The sequence below is a fragment of the Xenopus laevis genome, chromosome 1L (assembly GCF_017654675.1).
Source record: "Xenopus laevis strain J_2021 chromosome 1L, Xenopus_laevis_v10.1, whole genome shotgun sequence".
Taxonomy (NCBI): Eukaryota; Metazoa; Chordata; class Amphibia; order Anura; family Pipidae; genus Xenopus; species Xenopus laevis.
The window spans coordinates 22,583,782-22,602,383 of record NC_054371.1 but is presented as its reverse complement, the minus strand read 5'-3'; the positions used below and the strand labels follow the sequence as shown (position 1 = coordinate 22,602,383).

The window sequence follows — 18,602 nt, the reverse complement described above, 5'->3', positions numbered from 1 at the left end:
CCAACCGCAGCAACATTGCCAATTCGCTAATGAAAGAGACCGTTGCTAGCGTTCGTTCACACTCTATCGCCAGGCGACTTTTCGCTCTGGTGAAAGGTTGTTACTCCGCAAATTCACTAAAGTGCGGATTTTACTGAACATTACATCTTTCGCCAGAGTTGACTTTGCCACCTCAGACCAGACGAAGTGCTAAAAATAGGCTACATCTTCCACAATCTCCTGTCACTTACATCATATCCTGTGAGCCGAAAATGCATTAGTTCCAAAAAAAGTTCCAAAAACGCTGGCGACTTTTCCTTTTTTGAAGTGGAATTGCCTGCAAAAGTCCTGACTTAAACTTTTTTTGGGGAACCAGTTTTCTCCAGACATTTCGTAACATATGGAACATTAATTTTACAGTGGGCTCATGTGTAGGGCATTATATTAACGCTCTTGTTTTTATTAAGGTTCCCTGGACATTTGTAAGAAGTGGTAACTTCAAGCATGTGCGCCAGCATTTAGAATAAAGACTTCCATACAACTTTAAATTACCCACCGTATGCAAATTGACCTAAGCGCAAGATCACTAGCGAATTTTCGATAGGCACAAACAAACGCTAGCGTGTCTTCGCTATCAAATGCTCGCACTGCCGAAGTAACGATAGTGAAAAGTGGCCAGCATTTGCCACCCAGTGTATTAGTGTAGTGGTAGCGAATTTGCACCTGGCCAAGTGGTGCAATGTGTGCGAATCGGTCGCTGGCGACAATTCGACCTTTAGTGAATCTGCAGAGGGGTGTAGGAGGTATAATAAGCAAAAGTATGTTGAAGCAGTAGGTATAGAAAATTGTGGTGAGGGACGCAGAAGAACGGAGGCCACCAGTGGTCATGAGAAGTAAAAGAGAGAAGTGAGCAGAGCGGGAGAATCTTATATACACTATGTAGCTGTTCTAATATCTTAGCACAGTGCTGCCCAACTTATCCCAAGTTGTTGGCCAGTAAGCTGAAACACTATGGGGTATATTTATCCACTAGAGTGAAATTCCGCCACTCTCCATTCATTTCTATGGGATGTTTAAAAGAGTATTTATCAATGGGTGAAAGTGAAAGTTCATCCTTTGATAAATACGCCTTTCAAAATCCCATAGAAATTAATGGAGAGTGGTGGAATTTCACTCTAGAGGACTGTGGTGATCTTTAACTTTACTCTTTGATAAATATACCCCTATGTTTGTGGTCTGGATTATAGCTATGGTAGTAACTGTGCTGACACGTTTCGTGGCGTCTCGCCAAGGATACTAAACATCAGGTTCTCTGACGGGCACATCGCTCTCCAGTCTGACATAGTATAGATAAATGATGATGTCATACACAGCAGTCTATGCAGGTACAAAGTACAAAAACTTTAATGGCGTCTGGCCTGCATGTTTCAGCTGAATATCCCTGTAGTCCATGTATATATGTCATGTTTATACCACTGAGCTAGAACCATGTGATAGACTCAAACATACCGACAAACAGATATTGCTCAGACCGCAGAAAGTGTTTCCCGTCTCTGGCATAGAAACCACGTACGACCGTATCCAGGAGAGCTTTGTACTGCACACTTCCACAGAAAGCCTCGCTAACCAATCTCTCCTCTGCATCATTAAGGTCCTAGAAAAAAAGAAGCACCAGCCAATTCACTAATAAAATATATTGCCATTTTGTAAACCAGATCATGTCAAATGAAAATGTGGCACAAAGCAAATTCAAAACTAATTTTGTTTGCATTGACTTACAGTGGGAAATATATGGTATTTATCAGCAGAAGTTATCATCTCATTATTTCCTATTAGCTAAACAGTAAAGTATGGGCTTGTGGATGCTCTGAGTGTTCTCTGTGTGTTTGCAGTCACTCTTGTGGCTCCACAGACAGCAAACCTACTGCTCAAACGTCACAGGCTGCAGACTTTTTGGTCTTATTTCTCTCTTTGCAGTGCAATATTTAGTCAGGCCCCATAGACTACAATTACTACTTGGCCACAGGTCTGGACTGGGAGTTGAGATAGGCCCTGGCATTCCAAGTACACAGAGGCCCAAACAGCCCCTCACCAGCCCACTAAATAGTGAGTGTCTATGGCATCTTACAGCAGCTCCCCTGGCATTTGCCAGAACCCACAGATTGCCAGTCCAGGCCTGCTTGGCCATAACAGTTACCTTTCAGGATTATCCATGACTACAAATAAACATTGTCTCCCTGGGCTCGCTCTAGCTGGCCTTTATTCTAATTCAAATCTGTTTGGTTAGGGCAGAGGTCCCCAACTTTTTTTTTTAACCTGTGAGCCACATTCTAATGTAAAAAGAGTTGGGGAGCAACAAAACCATCTAAAAAGCTCATAGGGAATGCCACCTAAGGGCAATGATTGGCTATTTGGTAGCAGCATGAGGACTGGCAGCCTTCAGATGGCTCTGCTTGGTAGTGCACATGGTCTTTGTGGTCTCTGACTGCCCGTTAGCATTTGTTAGGATCCGATCGTTGGCCCTAGTCGGATCTGCACAGAATCTGGTATGTAGGGTAGGGGTTTTTATAATTTAGGGTTTGGTTCTCCTTTAAAAACATGCATACAAGATAGGAATTAAAGCTCATGCTTTTTGGCCACTGGGAGCAACATCAAATGGGTCAGTGAGTAACATGTTGCTCATGAGCCACTGGTTGGGGATCACTGGATTAGGGTTTAAATGTTTGTGTTTCATTTCAACCTGTTGATTTGTCCATGAGGAAGAGCACTGTTTGTGCTTGAAACGTTGGATTTTTTTAAATAAAACTTTTTTCTTTGTAGTAAGTCCCAGTGAGTGCAGTACTCTGTTTCTTTACTTTTTTTTTTTTTTTTTTTTGTGTGTGTGTGTGTGTGTGCGCGCGCGCGCGCCAAAGCTTAGGAAAGCAATGGTACTTTCAATCCGCACACATAAAAACTTGGAGAGAACTAATTTTCTCTGCACACTATAAACTACCCACACATACTGAGTGCAGATTTCTCAAATAATGAATGGCCAAATATCCCACCCCTTCATGGACACAGAGTCTATGGGGAAACTTGGAAAAATAATCAGTGGAAACATTTTACTGTGTGAAGGGCTATAGGGTGCCCTGACTGTAGCACAGATGAAATAGATGGATACGGTTCTGGTGAAACATTGCGGGAGACAGGAAAGTAGCGAATAAAACTAATATGCATCCCATCTGTGCATTCTGAGATTATGAGCGATGGAAATGTTAGCAGAAAGCTGATCTGAACTGCATGTGCAGCTTCTCTGTAAGTGAGGACAGACACACCAAATTCTGTATTCCTCTCTCAGCATCTGTTTCTCCTCATTCTGTCTTCATGCAGCAGTTGGGTGTCAGATGAATGATCCAAAATCATGGAAACATGAAATAAACCCAATAGGCTAGTTCTGCCTCCAATAAGTAATAATTATATCTTAGTTTGGCTTAAGTACAAGCTGCAGTTTTATTATTACAGAGAAAAAGGAAATAATTTTGGCAAATTTGGATTATTTGGATAAAATCGAGTCTATCTGAGGCAGTCTTTCTGCAATTCTGATCTTTCTGGATAATGGGTTTCGGGATAACGGAGCCCATAACTGTACAAACAAAATCTGCAAAATCTTCTGCACAAATCCTGCATGTAGAGAGACATGATGTCTGGGAATTTTAATTCTAATACATCTTCTAGGCAAAAGGAGCCTCCCTATGAGATATATTGGATCTAAAGGTGTCCATACACGGGCCGATAAAAGCTGCCGACAGACCGAGTCGGCAGCTTATTGGCCCGTGTATGGGGGCCCCCGACGGGCTTCCCCGATCGAGATCTGGCCGAAAGTCAGCCAGATCTCGATCGGATGGGGTTAAAAATCCCGTCGGATCGCGGCCGCATCTGTTCGTTGATGCGGTCCCGCGATCCGACCGCCCGTTTGCGAACGTGAAGGATCCGATCGTTGGGCCCTAGGGCCCATGATCGGATCAGCCCGATATTGCCCACCTCAAGGTGGGCATATCGGAGGGAGATCCGCTCGTTTGGCGACATCGCCAAACGAGCGGATCTATCCGTGTATGGCCACCTTAACTGTCAATGAATATCTGACACCCAACTGCTGCATGAAGACAGAACTAGTGAAGATAAACTTGATTATTTCAGAAATGGTACAGAATTTTTAATTGATTGTATTTAGAAAGTTGCTTATTTCAGTATTATAAAGCTAATATTGCATTTTCATTTTTGCGATAGTTCCCTTTTATGTTACATATAAACAAGACAAGGATGGAGACAAAGCAAGAACAATGACAAGGTTACCAAGGTTACAGCTGTTAACGTAGACTGGAGTTAAACAAGGATACGAAGCAAGAGTCTATGGAAGGAGATTCCAAAGGAATATCAGGATCTGAACACAGACTCAGGAGAAGAGATTAGAGAGGCAGGCTCCATTGTTTGGTATCCACGGTAAAATGATCACATTTAATGAGATGAATACACATGGCAGCCCGCATATGAACGGCTGAGAAAAGCCATTAGAGGAATTAAACATGCAAATAGGATAGCACTGTAAAAAGGTGAATATGCCGGGGCAGCAATATATGTCTGCAAGTAAATAATCAGTTACGTGGATAATGGATCAATACAGAGCAAATTACTGCCAGACAGAGCAGCAATAATGTGCAAGAGATGGGCTTTGGGTATATTCCTCTGTAATTGCAGGTAAACTTGCTGTACCGTGTTAGCCAGTAAAAATGTTACAGGGCAACCCTTTTGAAATAAAACATAACAAAAGTGGTATAAAGGTGATACCGTTATTGGCTAACTAATATAATCATAGCAAGCTTTCAGAACATTTTAGTTCCTTTTTCAAGCGGATGACAATGAAGCTGTGGTGTTCTTTGGTATATATACAACATTCAGCTCATAGGTCAAATGACCAACAAAAAGGAATATCAATCTGGTTGTAAGGTGTCATTTACAAGGGGATCTGCAAGAGACAAGCAGATAAGGTACAAGATAATGTGGCTCAAAGAGGCTGAGTATAAATTAGGGCTGAATTATTGGAGTGTAGAATCAAAGGAATTCCATATGATCTCTTAGTCCATATCCAGACATGTTGGTATTTCTGACCTGGGGCCACCTCAAAACACAACAACAGGGGCTACAACCCCATGATTGTAGATCAAAATATTCATGCAGCCACCAGGATTCCAAGAAGTCAACTTCTTAAGTATAAACAAAAACCTGAAATAAATCGGGTTCCCCTAGTGGTCACATACAATCCACAACTAAGGACCCTCAGAAAAATTGTCAGAGATCTACAAGATACACTTCATAAGGAGGAGATACTCAGAAGCATATTCCCAGACCCACCACTCCTAGCATTCAGACAGCCTCCCAACCTAAGTGCCTTATTGCGCCCCACTGAAAATGGAACCTACCCCAGTTGCAAAAAACAATGCAAAACCTGCCCACACATCCTGACTTCAGACAAAATACCAATTCCGGACGCATTACAGGAATACAACATCCATGGACATTACACCTGTTCTTCTTCCAATGTGGTGTATTTAATAGGGATGCACCGAATCCAAAACTATTTTGGATTCGGCCGAACCCCCGAATCCTTCTTGAAAGATTTGGCCGAACCGAATCCGAACCCTAATTTGCATATGCAAATTAGGGGTGGGAAGGGGAAAACATTTTTTACTTTCCTGTTTTGTGACAAAAAGTCATACGATTTCCCTCCTCCACTCTAATTTGCATATGCAAATTAGGATTCGGTTCGGCCTGGCAGAAGAATTCGGCCGAATCCGAATCCTGCTTAAAAAGGCCAAATTCTGGCCGAATCCCGAACCGAATCCTGGATTCGGTGCATCCCTAGTATTTAATATAATGCTGCACTAAATGCATAACTGGGGGACTGTATATAGGAGAGACTGGGCAAAGTCTGAGAAAGAGAAATCCACACCACCGATTCACTATAACCAATAAAAAACTTGACCCACCAGTAGGAAATCATTTCAATAGCCCTCATCACTCCATAAAGAATTTTGGTTCTTAAAGGCAATTTTAAAACAGATAATGAAAGAAGAGTGTGGGAATATAAATTAATAGAAACTTTCAATTCTCTGAGGAATGGACCTTAACCCGGGTCTTGGATTTATGGCTAATTATGTGGACTAAGAAAGGACTGCACCAGGTCAGAAATACCAATATGTCTGGATATGGACTAAGAGATCATATGGAATTCCTTTGATTTCACACTCCAATGATTCAGCCCTAATTTATACTCAGCCTCTTTGACCCACATTATCTTGTACCTTAACTGCTTATCTCTTGCAGATCCCCTCGTAAATGACTTTGACACCTTACAACCAGATTGTTATTCCTTTTTGTTGGTCGTTTGACCTATGAGCTAAATGTTGTATATATATATATATATATATTAGGGATGCACCAAATCCAGTATTCGGTTCGGGATTCGGCTAGGACTCACCCGAATCCTTCTGCCTGGCCGAACCGAACTATGCAATATGCATATGCAAATTAGGAGTGGGAAGGAAAATCACATGACTTTTTGTCATAAAACAAGGAAGTAAAAACAGTTTTCCCCTTCCCACCCCTAATTTTCATTTGCAAATTAGGATTCAGATTCGGTTCAGAATTCGGCCGAATCTTTTGTAAAAAGTGGATTCGGTGCATCCTTAATATATATATACCAGAGAACACCACAGCTTCATTGTAATCCGCTTGAAAAAGGAACTAAAAATGTTCTGAAAGCTTGCTATGATTATATTAGTTAGCCAATAACGGTATCACCTTTATACCACTTTTGTTATGTTTTATTTCAAAAGGGTTACCCTAAAACATGGTATATTCCTCCAAACACACAAACAAGTCTTCTGAAGTGTGCATGCCTTTGGTAGAGAAATAGGGAGGTACAGTTAGCTGAATCTGGGCAGCAGTTGGTGTAACCCATTTAATATTCTCTGTATATTGCCATAGAAATAAAGGCTAGTTATAAATAATACAACTTAATAAAATTGAGTAATAATATAATTATTCTCAGACATGCCAGCAATATCGTTTGAGTTTTGGACTAACAGAGTCAGCTCCAATATCCCCCTGTTTTGCAGTATGAGGTGGATGTACCATTAATGGCCACGTCCATTCCAATAAATGTAGAAAGCAGACGTATAGAACCTTATTCCAATAAAATACCTTTATTCTGAGCACATGGCAAGACCTTGGATAACAGCTGTTATCCAAGGTCTTGCCACGTGTTCCGAATAAACTAATTTTATTGGAATAAGGTGCTGTACGTCTAATATCTACACTTTGTGTTTATTACACAAAATAATATAATGCAGAGAAAGAGCAGTATATGGAATGCAAACCTGATAATAAGTGATAACAACCACTGATATTGTTGCTTTTATGATAATAGCTGCATTAGATGACTAAACAATATGGAGGTTATTTATCAAAGGTCGCTATGTGAGCCTTTTTAGACTTACAACTCGAAAGTGAGGGAAAAAACTCGAATCGCTCAAATTCATAGAGTTTTCGAGCTTAACCCTCAGAAAAAAAACTCGAACATCATGAAGGCTGTTAACATCTTCAAATGGTTCAAGGCACCTCTGCTATTGATTCCTACATGACCTCGACAGGTTTTAAATGGTATGTTTTTGGATTCGAGCTAATTCCAAGGTTGGGTTATAATAAAACTCAAAAAATGTTTCTTCTTTTTTTTTTTAAATAAAAAAATTTGAGTTTTATTTAATCCAAAAAATAAAAAAGTTTTTTTGACTCAAAAATACCCTTCAAAATTCTAATTTTTCGTGGAAAACACAACTCCACCCTTAAAGGAGAACTCACCCCCCCACTAATAAAAACCCCTTCCCAGTACCCTACGTAGTCACCCAGAACCCTCTGCATAGGTGATAACATCTATAAATGCCCCTAATCCTTTACTCACCTATGGGTGCAGAGTAAGAGCAGCGGAGCTAATGGGCGACATCTTCCAGCTCTTCGGATTTCTTCCGGTTCGTAGCAACTGCACATGCGGAAATTGCCGAAAGGAAGGAAGAAGACCAGAAGAATACAGAGGAACCAGAAGATGGCACCCATGAGCTTTGCTGCTCTTACTCTGCACCTATAGGTGAGAATAGGATTAGGGGCATTTATAGGTGTTATCACCTATCCGGAGGGGGGGCAGGGAGGGGGGACTATGTAGGGTTCTGGGTAGGGGGTTTTATTAGCGGGGTGGTTGAGTTCTCCTTTAATAAATCTGCTCCTAACTGCAGGCTGGTTTCTATTGGTTACAGAACAAAACAATACTGTGTTGCACTTTGTACATAATCCTGTCTGTTTCTACTGAAAACATGTGAAAAGCATCGATACCTGGAATTCTTCTGAGGACTCTTCCAGGAAGTGCTCAAGGCTCTGCTCCTCTGGGTCGTACTTACTAAGAAGCTGGGCTACTAGTTCAGTGCATCTTCTATAATCAATCATGCTGCTAAATTCTTGTAGCCCTTCAAACAAAAACAAAAAAAGCAAATGTTACACAATAGTGGTGACATTAGCCTAAAAATCATTTGAAAAATGACCTTCAATTTTGATGTCTGTCCACCATTACCCTATTTTGTTACTTATTATAATTGTCAATTTAAATTCTAAAATACCATAATGACTGATTATTTTTAATAGGGATGCACTGAATCAACTATTTTGGATTCGGTCAAACCCCCGAATCCTTTGCGAAAGATTTGGCCGAATACCGAACTGAATCCTAATTTGCATATGCAAATTAGGGTTGGGAAGGGGAAACATTTTTTACTTCCTTGTTTTGTGACAAAAAGTCACGCAGTTTCTCTTATTTGTCTGTAAAACTACTTGCATTCATTGTTTATATTAAGCTAAATAAATGGAATATTGCAATGTTTAGTGTTATTTATGTAAAACGATTAAAAAATAAGTTACAAAAAAAAAGTCACGCAATTTCCCTCCCCACCCCTAATTTGCATATGTAAATTCGGAATTGGTTCGGCATGGCAGAAGGATTCGGCCGAATCCGAATCCTGATGAAAAAAAAAACGAATCCTGCCCGAATCCCGAACCAAATCCTGGATTCGTTGAATACCTAATTTTGAACCACTGTTTTGTGCTTGTTGAAATACCAAAAACTAAAATTTATTTAAGAAAAAAAATAGCTGATATTAACTACAAGTTTGTCAATTGCTTGAATTTTCACAGACTAGTTAAGCCAGGGTACACTTATTTGTAAGGCACCTTTAGCAATTCACCTTTCTAGGAGTATGTATTAATCTGCAAAATATGTGAATATATTAAGTAAGTGCCAACAATCAGATCATAACAATGGGGATGCATACTGTGTGTGTGATACTGTGTGTGTGTGATACTGTGTGTGTGTGTGTGATACTGTGTGTGTGTGTTACTGTGTGTGTGTGTGATACTGTGTGTGTGTGATACTGTGTGTGTGTGTGTGATACTGTGTGTGTGTGTGTGAGTGTGAGATACTGTGTGTGTGATACTGTGTGTGTGTGATCCTGTGTTTGTGTGATAGTGTGTGTGTGTGATACTGGTTTGTGTGTGACACAGCACATGTAAATAAGAGACACCTGCACGTGTGTGTGGCCTCTTCTAGAAAGTGTACAAAGAATGAATATCCTGGGTGTGTACCTTGTGTGCATAGTTTCTTTTTCTCTTTTTTACAAAACACAGAGACTGGGTGGGGACAGGGCAAAAAATGTTGTTTTGGTGTAGGGTTATATAATAACCAACAGCTGTCATATTTCAGTAAAAAATAGAGATAAAGGGCTGATTAAGAAACATAAGAGTAAACAATGTGTGATTTAAAGAAGTTGTTCACCTTTGAGTTAATTTCAGTGTACTGTAGAGAGTGATATTCACAGACAATCTGCAGTTGGTTTTCATTTTTTATTATTTGTGGTTTTTGAGTTATTTAGCTTTTTATTCAGCAGCTCTCCGTGTTGCTATTTAAAAGGGATGTAAAGGCAAAAAATAAAATCCCATTTTTACTTTCTTTAATGAAAAAATAATCTATCTCCAATATACTTTAATTAAAAAATGGCTACCGTTTTTATAAGAAACCTGACTGTATGCAGTGAAATTCCCCCTTCATTTTACTTGCTCTGACTGCTGTGGATAAGAAATTTCAGACGGTCCCTAACTGCTCTGCAGGGAAATTATCATACTTTCTAACGGCAGGGGGAGCCCTCCCACCTTACTTTTCAGAACCCAAGCTTTGTTTGTTTCCCTGTAGAGCAGCCGGCGACCATGTAGAGATTTGTATCCGCAGACCCGGTGCAGTCTGTATAGTCTGTTTAGTCAGGTTATTAATCAGTCTTGCTGTATAGGCTTCTGGCAGATATTATTGACTTGTGCTGTTTTGATAATTTATAACGATCCCCAAGCTTAACATCCCAACTGAAGCCCAGACCACACTGAGCATGTGCACAGTCTTGATCTTGCAAAGATGTTTAACAAAGTTACAAGATGGTGAAACCCTGTAGCCAACTTTGAAAGCATAAATCATTTGTTTTATTAGGCTTCTGGTGCAGTAAATTCATGTTTATATTTAGTACACAAAATACAGCGTTTCTTTTTCTTCTTTTTTTTTACACTTTTCATAAAAAGCTTTGGAGTTTTGAGTAGAAAGACATCTATTCATTCTTAATTTGTCTGAATCTTTATTTTGTATTAAAAAATATATACGGTCTCTGAAGTCAACTCACTGGCACATATAATGCAGGCAATGTTTTGTTCTTGTAGTAGTTGGAAGTGTCAGCCATATATATATACAGGTATGGGATCTGTTATCAGGAAAACCCCCATTCTGGATAACAGGTCTTTACCTGTACTAGTTTCACTTCAAGGTATCTACATGCCATATACTTTGTTCAGCCTATGCTATAGACGACTATCAGAAAGCCCCTGGCATTAATACTAATAGTTTATCTTAGTACCTAAGGATATACGGGAGATAAGGTGCAGTAGAATGGAAGTTTTGAGAAGAAATTTTATTTAAAAAAAAAAAACGTATTTGCTAAAATCCGAATTTATCTCATATTTCAATAAAAAAAGCTTGACCAAATTCCCATCCCCAATTTCGCCTTATTTATTTATAAAATAACTCAAATAAATCGGTTCGGGGAAAAGACCCATAAAATCGAGTGAAAACCCAAATCATCCAATTTTTTCTGACTTTTCTTCCGAATTGCTAGGTTTTTTTTTTTTTTTTTTTTGCCGAAACCCAAATTTATCGGACTATAGGGATAAACTCAGCGCAAACCATTGGGATACACATGACCTCGACTGGTCTGAGATGGTGGATTTTCAGATTCAGGCTTTTTGCAGCATCAAAGTATCAAAGTATAAGAAATCTCGAAAAAAAATTCAAGTTTCTTTTTTCCACTAAAAATTTATGTTTTTGTCCCAAAAAGCCCAACCAGATTAGACCAAACGAATTTGAAGGTTTAGTAAATAACCACCTTAAAATTGGGATAGGGGCATCTCCCATTGACTTGATCTTGACAGGTCTGAGATGTCAGATTTTCGGATTCAGGCTTTTTGCAGCATTGGGTAGGGTTGCCACCTATTTCCGGAAAAAAATACCGGCCTTCCTATATATTTATGTTTTTTTCCCTATTACTAACATTGAGATCAGCCATCATTTTTACTGGCCAGGCCAGTAAAATACTGGCCAGGTGGCAACCCTAGCATCGGGGTATAATGAATCTAAAAAAATGGAGGTTTTTCTACACTAAAAATTTGAGTTTTTGCCCCAAAACACCAGATAAATTGGAGGTTGTATCTGAAAGTCCTATTTAACTTTGTTAGATATGAATTCTGTTCTATAAAAAAAATATCTGGTTTTCACGGATGAACTTACTGTTAGTGGGCTTTCTGGCATCACAGCATTCTCTAGTAAGCTGATTATGGAGCACTGCTTTGAAAATTCAATATGTTACTGCTGTGATCTACACAATATCTTGTAGTGATGGTAAAGCGAAACTAGTGCAGAGTTCCACCGCATGTATCACCTGCTGTAAATCACTACGATGTTTTATAGCACAATTCCCAAACCATGAGATGATATTGTGTATCAGAGCACTCTCCACAGCACCAATACAAAAAGTCCTTACAATTTCTTAGACTGTGCTTGAATATGTTCAGACCATGTCAGGTCCTCAGAAATTTGGACCCCTAGATATTTACGACTACTCACCCTCTCTACTACAGATCCACCCAGGCCCGGACTAGCAATCTGTGGGTTCTGGCAAATGCCAGAGGGGCTGCCATAAGATGCTATAGAAAATCACTATTTAGTGGCCTAGTGAGGAGCTGATTGGACCTTTCTGTGCTTGAAATGCCACGGCCAATTTTGACTCCCAGTCCAGACCTGGACCCAGAGTTGGACTGGGATGCCAGGGGCCCACTAGAAAACCTTAGGCTGAGGACCCAGTTTCCAAACTAGTATCCCTCCTCTCTTTATTCTCCTAGTCTTTTTTCTCTACTCACTATACTCTATTCTTCCAATATTACGCCTCTCTGTCCCCATAAAGAAATAGGGAATAACCATGAAATAGGCCAAATGTTTAGAAGGAAGAGGCCTCACTGACACCTGGGCCCATCGGGAGTTTTCCTGGTATCCCTGTGGGCCAGTCCGACACTGCCTGGACCCACCAATGGTAAGTGTTGAGTAAGACCTCTGCTGTTTTCCTTTTAAAGGCTGGTAGGCTGATCTGGCCTTCAAAAGGGGCGTCACTGAGACCGTCTAGAAATAATTACTCTGTAAGGCTACATATTTATTGTTATTGCTACTTTTTATTACTCATCTTTCTATTCATTCCCTCTCCTATTCATTTTCCAGTCTCTTATTCAAATAAATGCATGGTTGCTAGGGCAATTTGAACCCTAGCAACCAGATGGCTGAAACTGGAGAGCTGCTGAATAAAAAGCTAAATAATTCGAAAAGCCACAAATAGTAAAAAAGGAAAACCAGTTGCAAATTGTCTCAGAATACCAGTCTCTGTATCATACTAAATGTTAACACAATAGTAAATAACACCTTTAATATTTCTGCTGTAAACTCAAGTATTAATTTCCCTAAAGACCACTGCACTCCCATTACAACCCATCTGTTTATTTACACCTTACAATTAGACGTATGGCAGGGCAGGCAAGCACAGAGCTATATATTATATGTTTCATTAAAAAAGACAAACAAACCTACCGTCGGGTAAACGCACTCCTTGGGTCACTACAGCCGGTTATTTTCTCTTATTCGATTCTTATTCAGCACTAGCACTGGAAAAAAAGCTTCCAGCGTTTCCAGGGTCCGCGCATTGGATTCTGGGAATTGTAGTGTCCCGAGAATCAGCGCGCACTTGTTCACTAGGGTGGAAATACTACTACTCCCACGGCCCACTTCGGTGAGGCGGGGCTACTAATGTTTGTCTGTCGCCATGGTAATCAGAGAAGACGTGAGGCTGATTGGTCGGTTTGAGAGTCGTGGTGACAGGTTGGAAGGGTTGATGGTTGCGATAGAACAGAATCCATTGCTGGCAGCCTAAGCATCGCTGATAGTTGTTGAATCTTAAAGGCAGATGCTATGAGACAGACGGATGGATAGCAATATGGGAGCTGCCATATACATACAGCAGTTGTTTTCTAGTTAGTAGTATTAGAACAATTCTCTGTACTGGCAATGGCATGTACAGTGGGTAGTCTTAAAGGAGAAGCAAATCCAAAAGTTTAAAAAACCCCTACCCTACATAAAAATACAAAATAAAAAATTTGTGGTCAGGGCCACCCATTAAAAAAAAAATTTGTGGTCAGGGCCCCCCATTAAAAAATATTGGTGGCTAGGACCCCACATGGGGAAAAAAATTGGTAGCCAGCCCCCCCCCCCGACGTTATAAGAAAATTGGTGGCCAGGGCCCCTCTTAAAGGTCCCTGTAAAAAAAAAACTTGCACCCCCAGAAGTTTAAAAAAAATTTGGTGCCCAGGGCCCCACCACACAACAGGGACCACAAAGGGTTGCCTTTAGGGGGGCCCTTCCATGTTACACTTACTTCATTAGTGTGGCCCACCTGCTGTCAGTGAGCTGCCAACTACAGAAGGGAGGAGGGGAGCACAGGTGGCTGCATCTTCTTCTTCCATTTTCTTCCCTTATTGGTCACAGAATTTAAAGTCCTGGTAAAGCTGCATGGTGATTGGATGAGCTGGAGGAGTTCAAACCTCTGCTATCCAATCCCTGAGCAGCTCAACCGGGACTTAAACTCAGTGACCAATAAGGGGAAGTAATGGACAGAAGATACCTCCCCTTGTGCTCCCGCCCTGCCTTCCCGAAGTCGGCAGCTCTCAGAAAGCACCTTACCCTCTGGGCCCCCTACAACTCTCCCCCCTGTCCCCCCCTGATGGCTGCTCTGGGAGCGGGCACAGGTCTATAGATAGAGGGTCGCAGCGGGGCCGGGTGGGGTCGGGTGTGGGTCGAGAAATTCTCAACCCACTCATCACTAGTGGATGGCTTTGTTTATAAAACAATAACATAACAAGTACTTATATAGCATACCTCCCAACAATTTGGAAATAGGAAGAGGGACAAAAACATTTGCCACGCAGATCCCATACCTGTATAGGCACTGCTATAATGTTTGCCTCAAGGCAGGTATTTCTTATAGATGAATATAGGGTTGCCACCTGGCAGGTATTTTACTGGCTTGGCTTGTTAATTTGATTTTTCATTCCAGTGACACTAATTGTGAAGAAAGAAAAATATATAGGAAGGTTGTTATTTATTTCAGAAAAAGTTGAGGCCTCGATCTGCAGGTCGGTAATACATGAGGTGTCGGATGTGGGGGAGCCATCCTTGAACTTTCCTCCCAAGTTCAGAATTTTGATGAGGGTAGGACAGCCAGCAGGCAAGAATTGTAGTGCTCCACAATAAAACTTACCCCTGTGGTGCCTGGCACTGCTTGAAGTCCTCCAGCTATTCTGGAAAAAAATATACTGGGCTTTCTGTATCTCTCATCTTTCTTTCCCATTAGGCTAACGGCACACAGTTATCTTGTTTGCCCTGTAATCCAACGGCAAAGATGCCCCTGCCCACTTGTATTGTTATTTAATTTAAAGGGCCCTGGGTGACACATCTGGAGTGTAACAGATGGACCCTCTCTGTAAAAACACTTATACTGTGGGATAACTATTTTGCAATACCTGCCTCAGGGCCCCATCTTTGCACGGCATCAGCTAACTGCTAAGAGCCTGGCAGCGCTGCAGAATGTTCTTTCAACAGCACAGTGGGCCCTGGTGCATTTGCACTGCTGCTTCCCCCTTCTGTCATTGCTCCGTGTGTGTCCATTAAATAGCATTATGAATGGTGACAGGTAGACAGGGACATTTTAATCTCTGCTGGTTTCTGCCTGGCAACCGTGCATTTATGGCATTTGCATCAAGTTAGCTAGACCTGTAAAATCCTGGCCACAGGGGCAAAATTTATGGCCGGAACTAGGGGTAGGAAGAAGAGTCATGTGCCTAGAGCGCAACGAAAGTGGGGGAGCCAAGCACGCACCAGTTTTATCAATATTTATTAAAATTGTATATGAATTACGGCCTCTTGGGGGCCCTATATCTCCTGGGGGCTCCTGCAGCCACAGGGTCTGCTTCCTCCGTACTAATGCCAGGCCCGGGTCAAGCCAGCCGGGCACCCAAGGCAACCCTGCCAGCTACTTCTCCCTCTCCCCAATGCATGCCCCTGATCAGGGAGGGCGAGAAGTAGCTGGCAGGGTTGCCTTGGGTGCCCGGCTGGCTTGACCCAGGCCTGGCATAACTACAGAGGAAGCAGACCCTGTGGGTGCAGGAGCCCCCAGGAGATATAGGGCCCCCATAAGGCCATAATTCATATACAATTTCATTAAATATTGATAAAACTGGTCAACCGCTAGACAGTTTGGGGCAGGGCAGGAACTAGGGGTAGGCAGAGTAGGCGCTTGCCTAGGTTGCAATCATGGGGGGGGGATCATAAGGGGATTTTTTTTTTTTAAACCTTGTTTTGCTTGGCCTTTTATAGTTTTATAATTGTATAAACCTCCTTTTCCAACCTCCTCTTGCCCGTGATTCGTACTGCGGGCATTAGCACTCCCCACCTCCTTCTTGGCAGCTGCTGGCACAGGTACATATTTGTGGGCAATATTTTGGCTGCTGCTGGCACTGGTAAACAGATGATTAGGGGTAATATGATGGATTTTTGGCTCCTGTTAGCATAAGTACATGCAATATTGTGGATTTTTTGGCTGCAGCTGGCACAGGTAAAGATTGTGGGCAATATGAGGGATAGGCTGATGCTGGCTCAGGTACACAAGGCATAGTTACACAGAAGTTTGGGCAATATGATGGCTCCTGCTGGCACAGGTACAAATTAGAGGCAGTATGATGGATTTTTTTGGCTGCTGCTTGCATAGGTACAGATTGGGGGTAACAATAAGATGGAAGTTTTGGTTTATGCTGGCACAGGTACAGATTGGGCATTTGGGGGCAATCTGAGGGATTGACTGCCAGTGGCACAGGTACAAATGGGGGCATATGATACGCGCTGGCAAATATGGGCAATATGAATGGTAAGGTGGGAAATGGTAATGCAGGACCGAGTGTGTGTGTGTGTGGGGGGGCACTGATTGAAGCCCTTGCCTAGGGTGCCAAAATACCTTGGCCCGGCCATGGTTTGGGGGCCTGAAAGATAACATGCTGTGGGGGCAAGTAATATCTAGTTACGCCATTGCCTGGCCAGGTGGATAATACCCTGCTTTCACTCACACACAAAAAATTTGGGGTGGCCACATTTTCTAAAGAAAAAATACCACCCTTCCTATACGTTTATCTTTTTTCTTTATAAATAACATTGGCACGAAGCATCATTTATGCTGACCATAGGCTCGGATTTGTGGAAAGGACACCTAGGGCCGGGCCTTGGGCGGCAGGATTTTAGGGGGGGCGGCATGCTGCCCAACCACACTCGCATTGGTTCAGAAACACTGGGGATGCGCTGGATCATTTTTGAAATTTCCCATGCGCCAATCCCCATTGCTTAAGTCCAGATGATGAAAATTTGCGCGAATAAAGGGGAGGGGACAGGGGCAACTAACGGCAGTGGTTCTAGGGGCGTCCGCTATGTAAATCCGGCCCTGGCTGACCAGGTAGCAACCCTATAATATGGACTTCTGCTTTTATTTACAGTCTTCCCTAAAAGGAGCCCTGTTATGACCCCAGGCTGCCAGAGCCAATGCCCATCCTGCAAAACCGGCCTGACCGGTCTGTAGTCGCTAGACCGAGGATGAGAGAGTGACAGCTTGTCAAACTGACGCGAAACCCGAGGCCGCCATTTTGGTTTTGGGCAGTGGGACTAAATCGTCTTTATTAAACGAGTAGCACCGGAAAAGAAACCTGGACGCACATGAAAAAGTGAGATGTAACTGTTTATAAGGCAGAAGAATAATATTTTCATCCAGCCCATGTATAAAAAAAAACAGTTTTTTTCTCTATTTCCGTATAGACGAACTCGTTTTTATAAACAGTTTCATTATTAATATATTAACTGCTATACTTTGTTGATATGTGTTATTTTATAGCTTGGCTCCAGTTCACTGCCGGTACCAGAAAGGCCCAGATCAGTCATGGCTTCTGCCATTTCACCTCACCCGCCCGCACGAGTTGCCTCACAACATAAAGCGCATACGCCTCCCTAACAGGACTCAGCTTCTGATTGGCTCGGTGTGTGCAGCGGGTGGGCGTGGCTAGAATGCTGCCTCAGGGTTTCGGGAAGCAGGTGCGCATGCGCCGTCCTGTCTCTGTGTGTATGAGCGGCGCTGCTGTGTTGGGATGGTGACTGTTTCGGGGGCTGTCAGTGAGTGGAGCCCTCCGTGCCGGTTGCGATCAGGGGGTGGGTGAAGCCAGTGACCGGCCAAGAAGGCGACAGGAATCCCTGCCCCCACCCCTAGCTGGATCCTGATCCCTGGAAGTTTGCTGTCCCGTGGGGATTTGGCAGCACCTGCACCTTCAGTGGGAATGATGAACAGGTTCAGAAAGTGGCTGTACAAACCCAAGGTGAGTGCCCATTGCCCTGTTTAACACCCCTCCCTCTCCCTGTGTTTGTCATTATATCCCCAGCCTGTCCTACGACTACAACTCCCAGCATCCCCTGTCAGCTGGAGGACAATGGGTCTTGTAGTCCTTCAACAGCTGGAGAGCATCAGACTGCCCCTTAAAAGACTCCAGCGATGTTGCTGTGGTGCTGCCCTGTCACTTCCACCTGTAATAGGGGCTTATTTACTAAGGACAGGAATTTTCCCCAAATCGTACTCTAAACCAATATTTGGGTCATGAATGTTATTCCTAAAATTAATCAAGAAAAAAAAAAGCTTCTGAACCAGTCTCTGTGCATTCATGACATTTTGGGCAGTGTTTTACCCCCCCCCCATCCCTCCATATCTTTGCTTCGTTGTGAATGTGCCCTAAGACTAGTCACCTAATCCTGGGCATGGTGGGTCACGTGGGCACTAGGC

General features: G+C 42.3%; 2 protein-coding genes across 3 annotated transcripts in view; one reads left to right on the top strand and one right to left on the bottom strand.

The window, feature by feature from the left end:
* Positions 1–13,861, bottom strand: part of LOC108697749 (cilia- and flagella-associated protein 99) — a 62,033-nt gene extending 48,172 nt beyond the window's left edge. Inside the window, exons 1-3 of the mRNA XM_018228090.2 lie at positions 13,277–13,861; positions 8,401–8,531; positions 1,489–1,633 (exon numbers count right to left, since the gene is read on the bottom strand). Coding sequence (XP_018083579.1) covers positions 1,489–1,633; positions 8,401–8,511 — 256 coding nt within the window. The 5' untranslated portion in view covers positions 8,512–8,531; positions 13,277–13,861. The remainder of the gene's footprint in view (positions 1–1,488; positions 1,634–8,400; positions 8,532–13,276) is intronic.
* Positions 13,862–17,804: 3,943 nt separating this feature from the next.
* LOC108697740 (lateral signaling target protein 2 homolog) overlaps positions 17,805–18,602 on the top strand; it is a 151,877-nt gene continuing 151,079 nt past the window's right edge. The window contains exon 1 of one of the 2 annotated variants that reach the window (XM_018228079.2): positions 17,805–18,144. In XM_018228079.2, coding sequence (XP_018083568.1) covers positions 18,106–18,144 — 39 coding nt within the window. In that variant the 5' untranslated portion in view covers positions 17,805–18,105. The remainder of the gene's footprint in view (positions 18,145–18,602) is intronic. The other variant, XM_018228069.2, reaches the window with a different exon arrangement.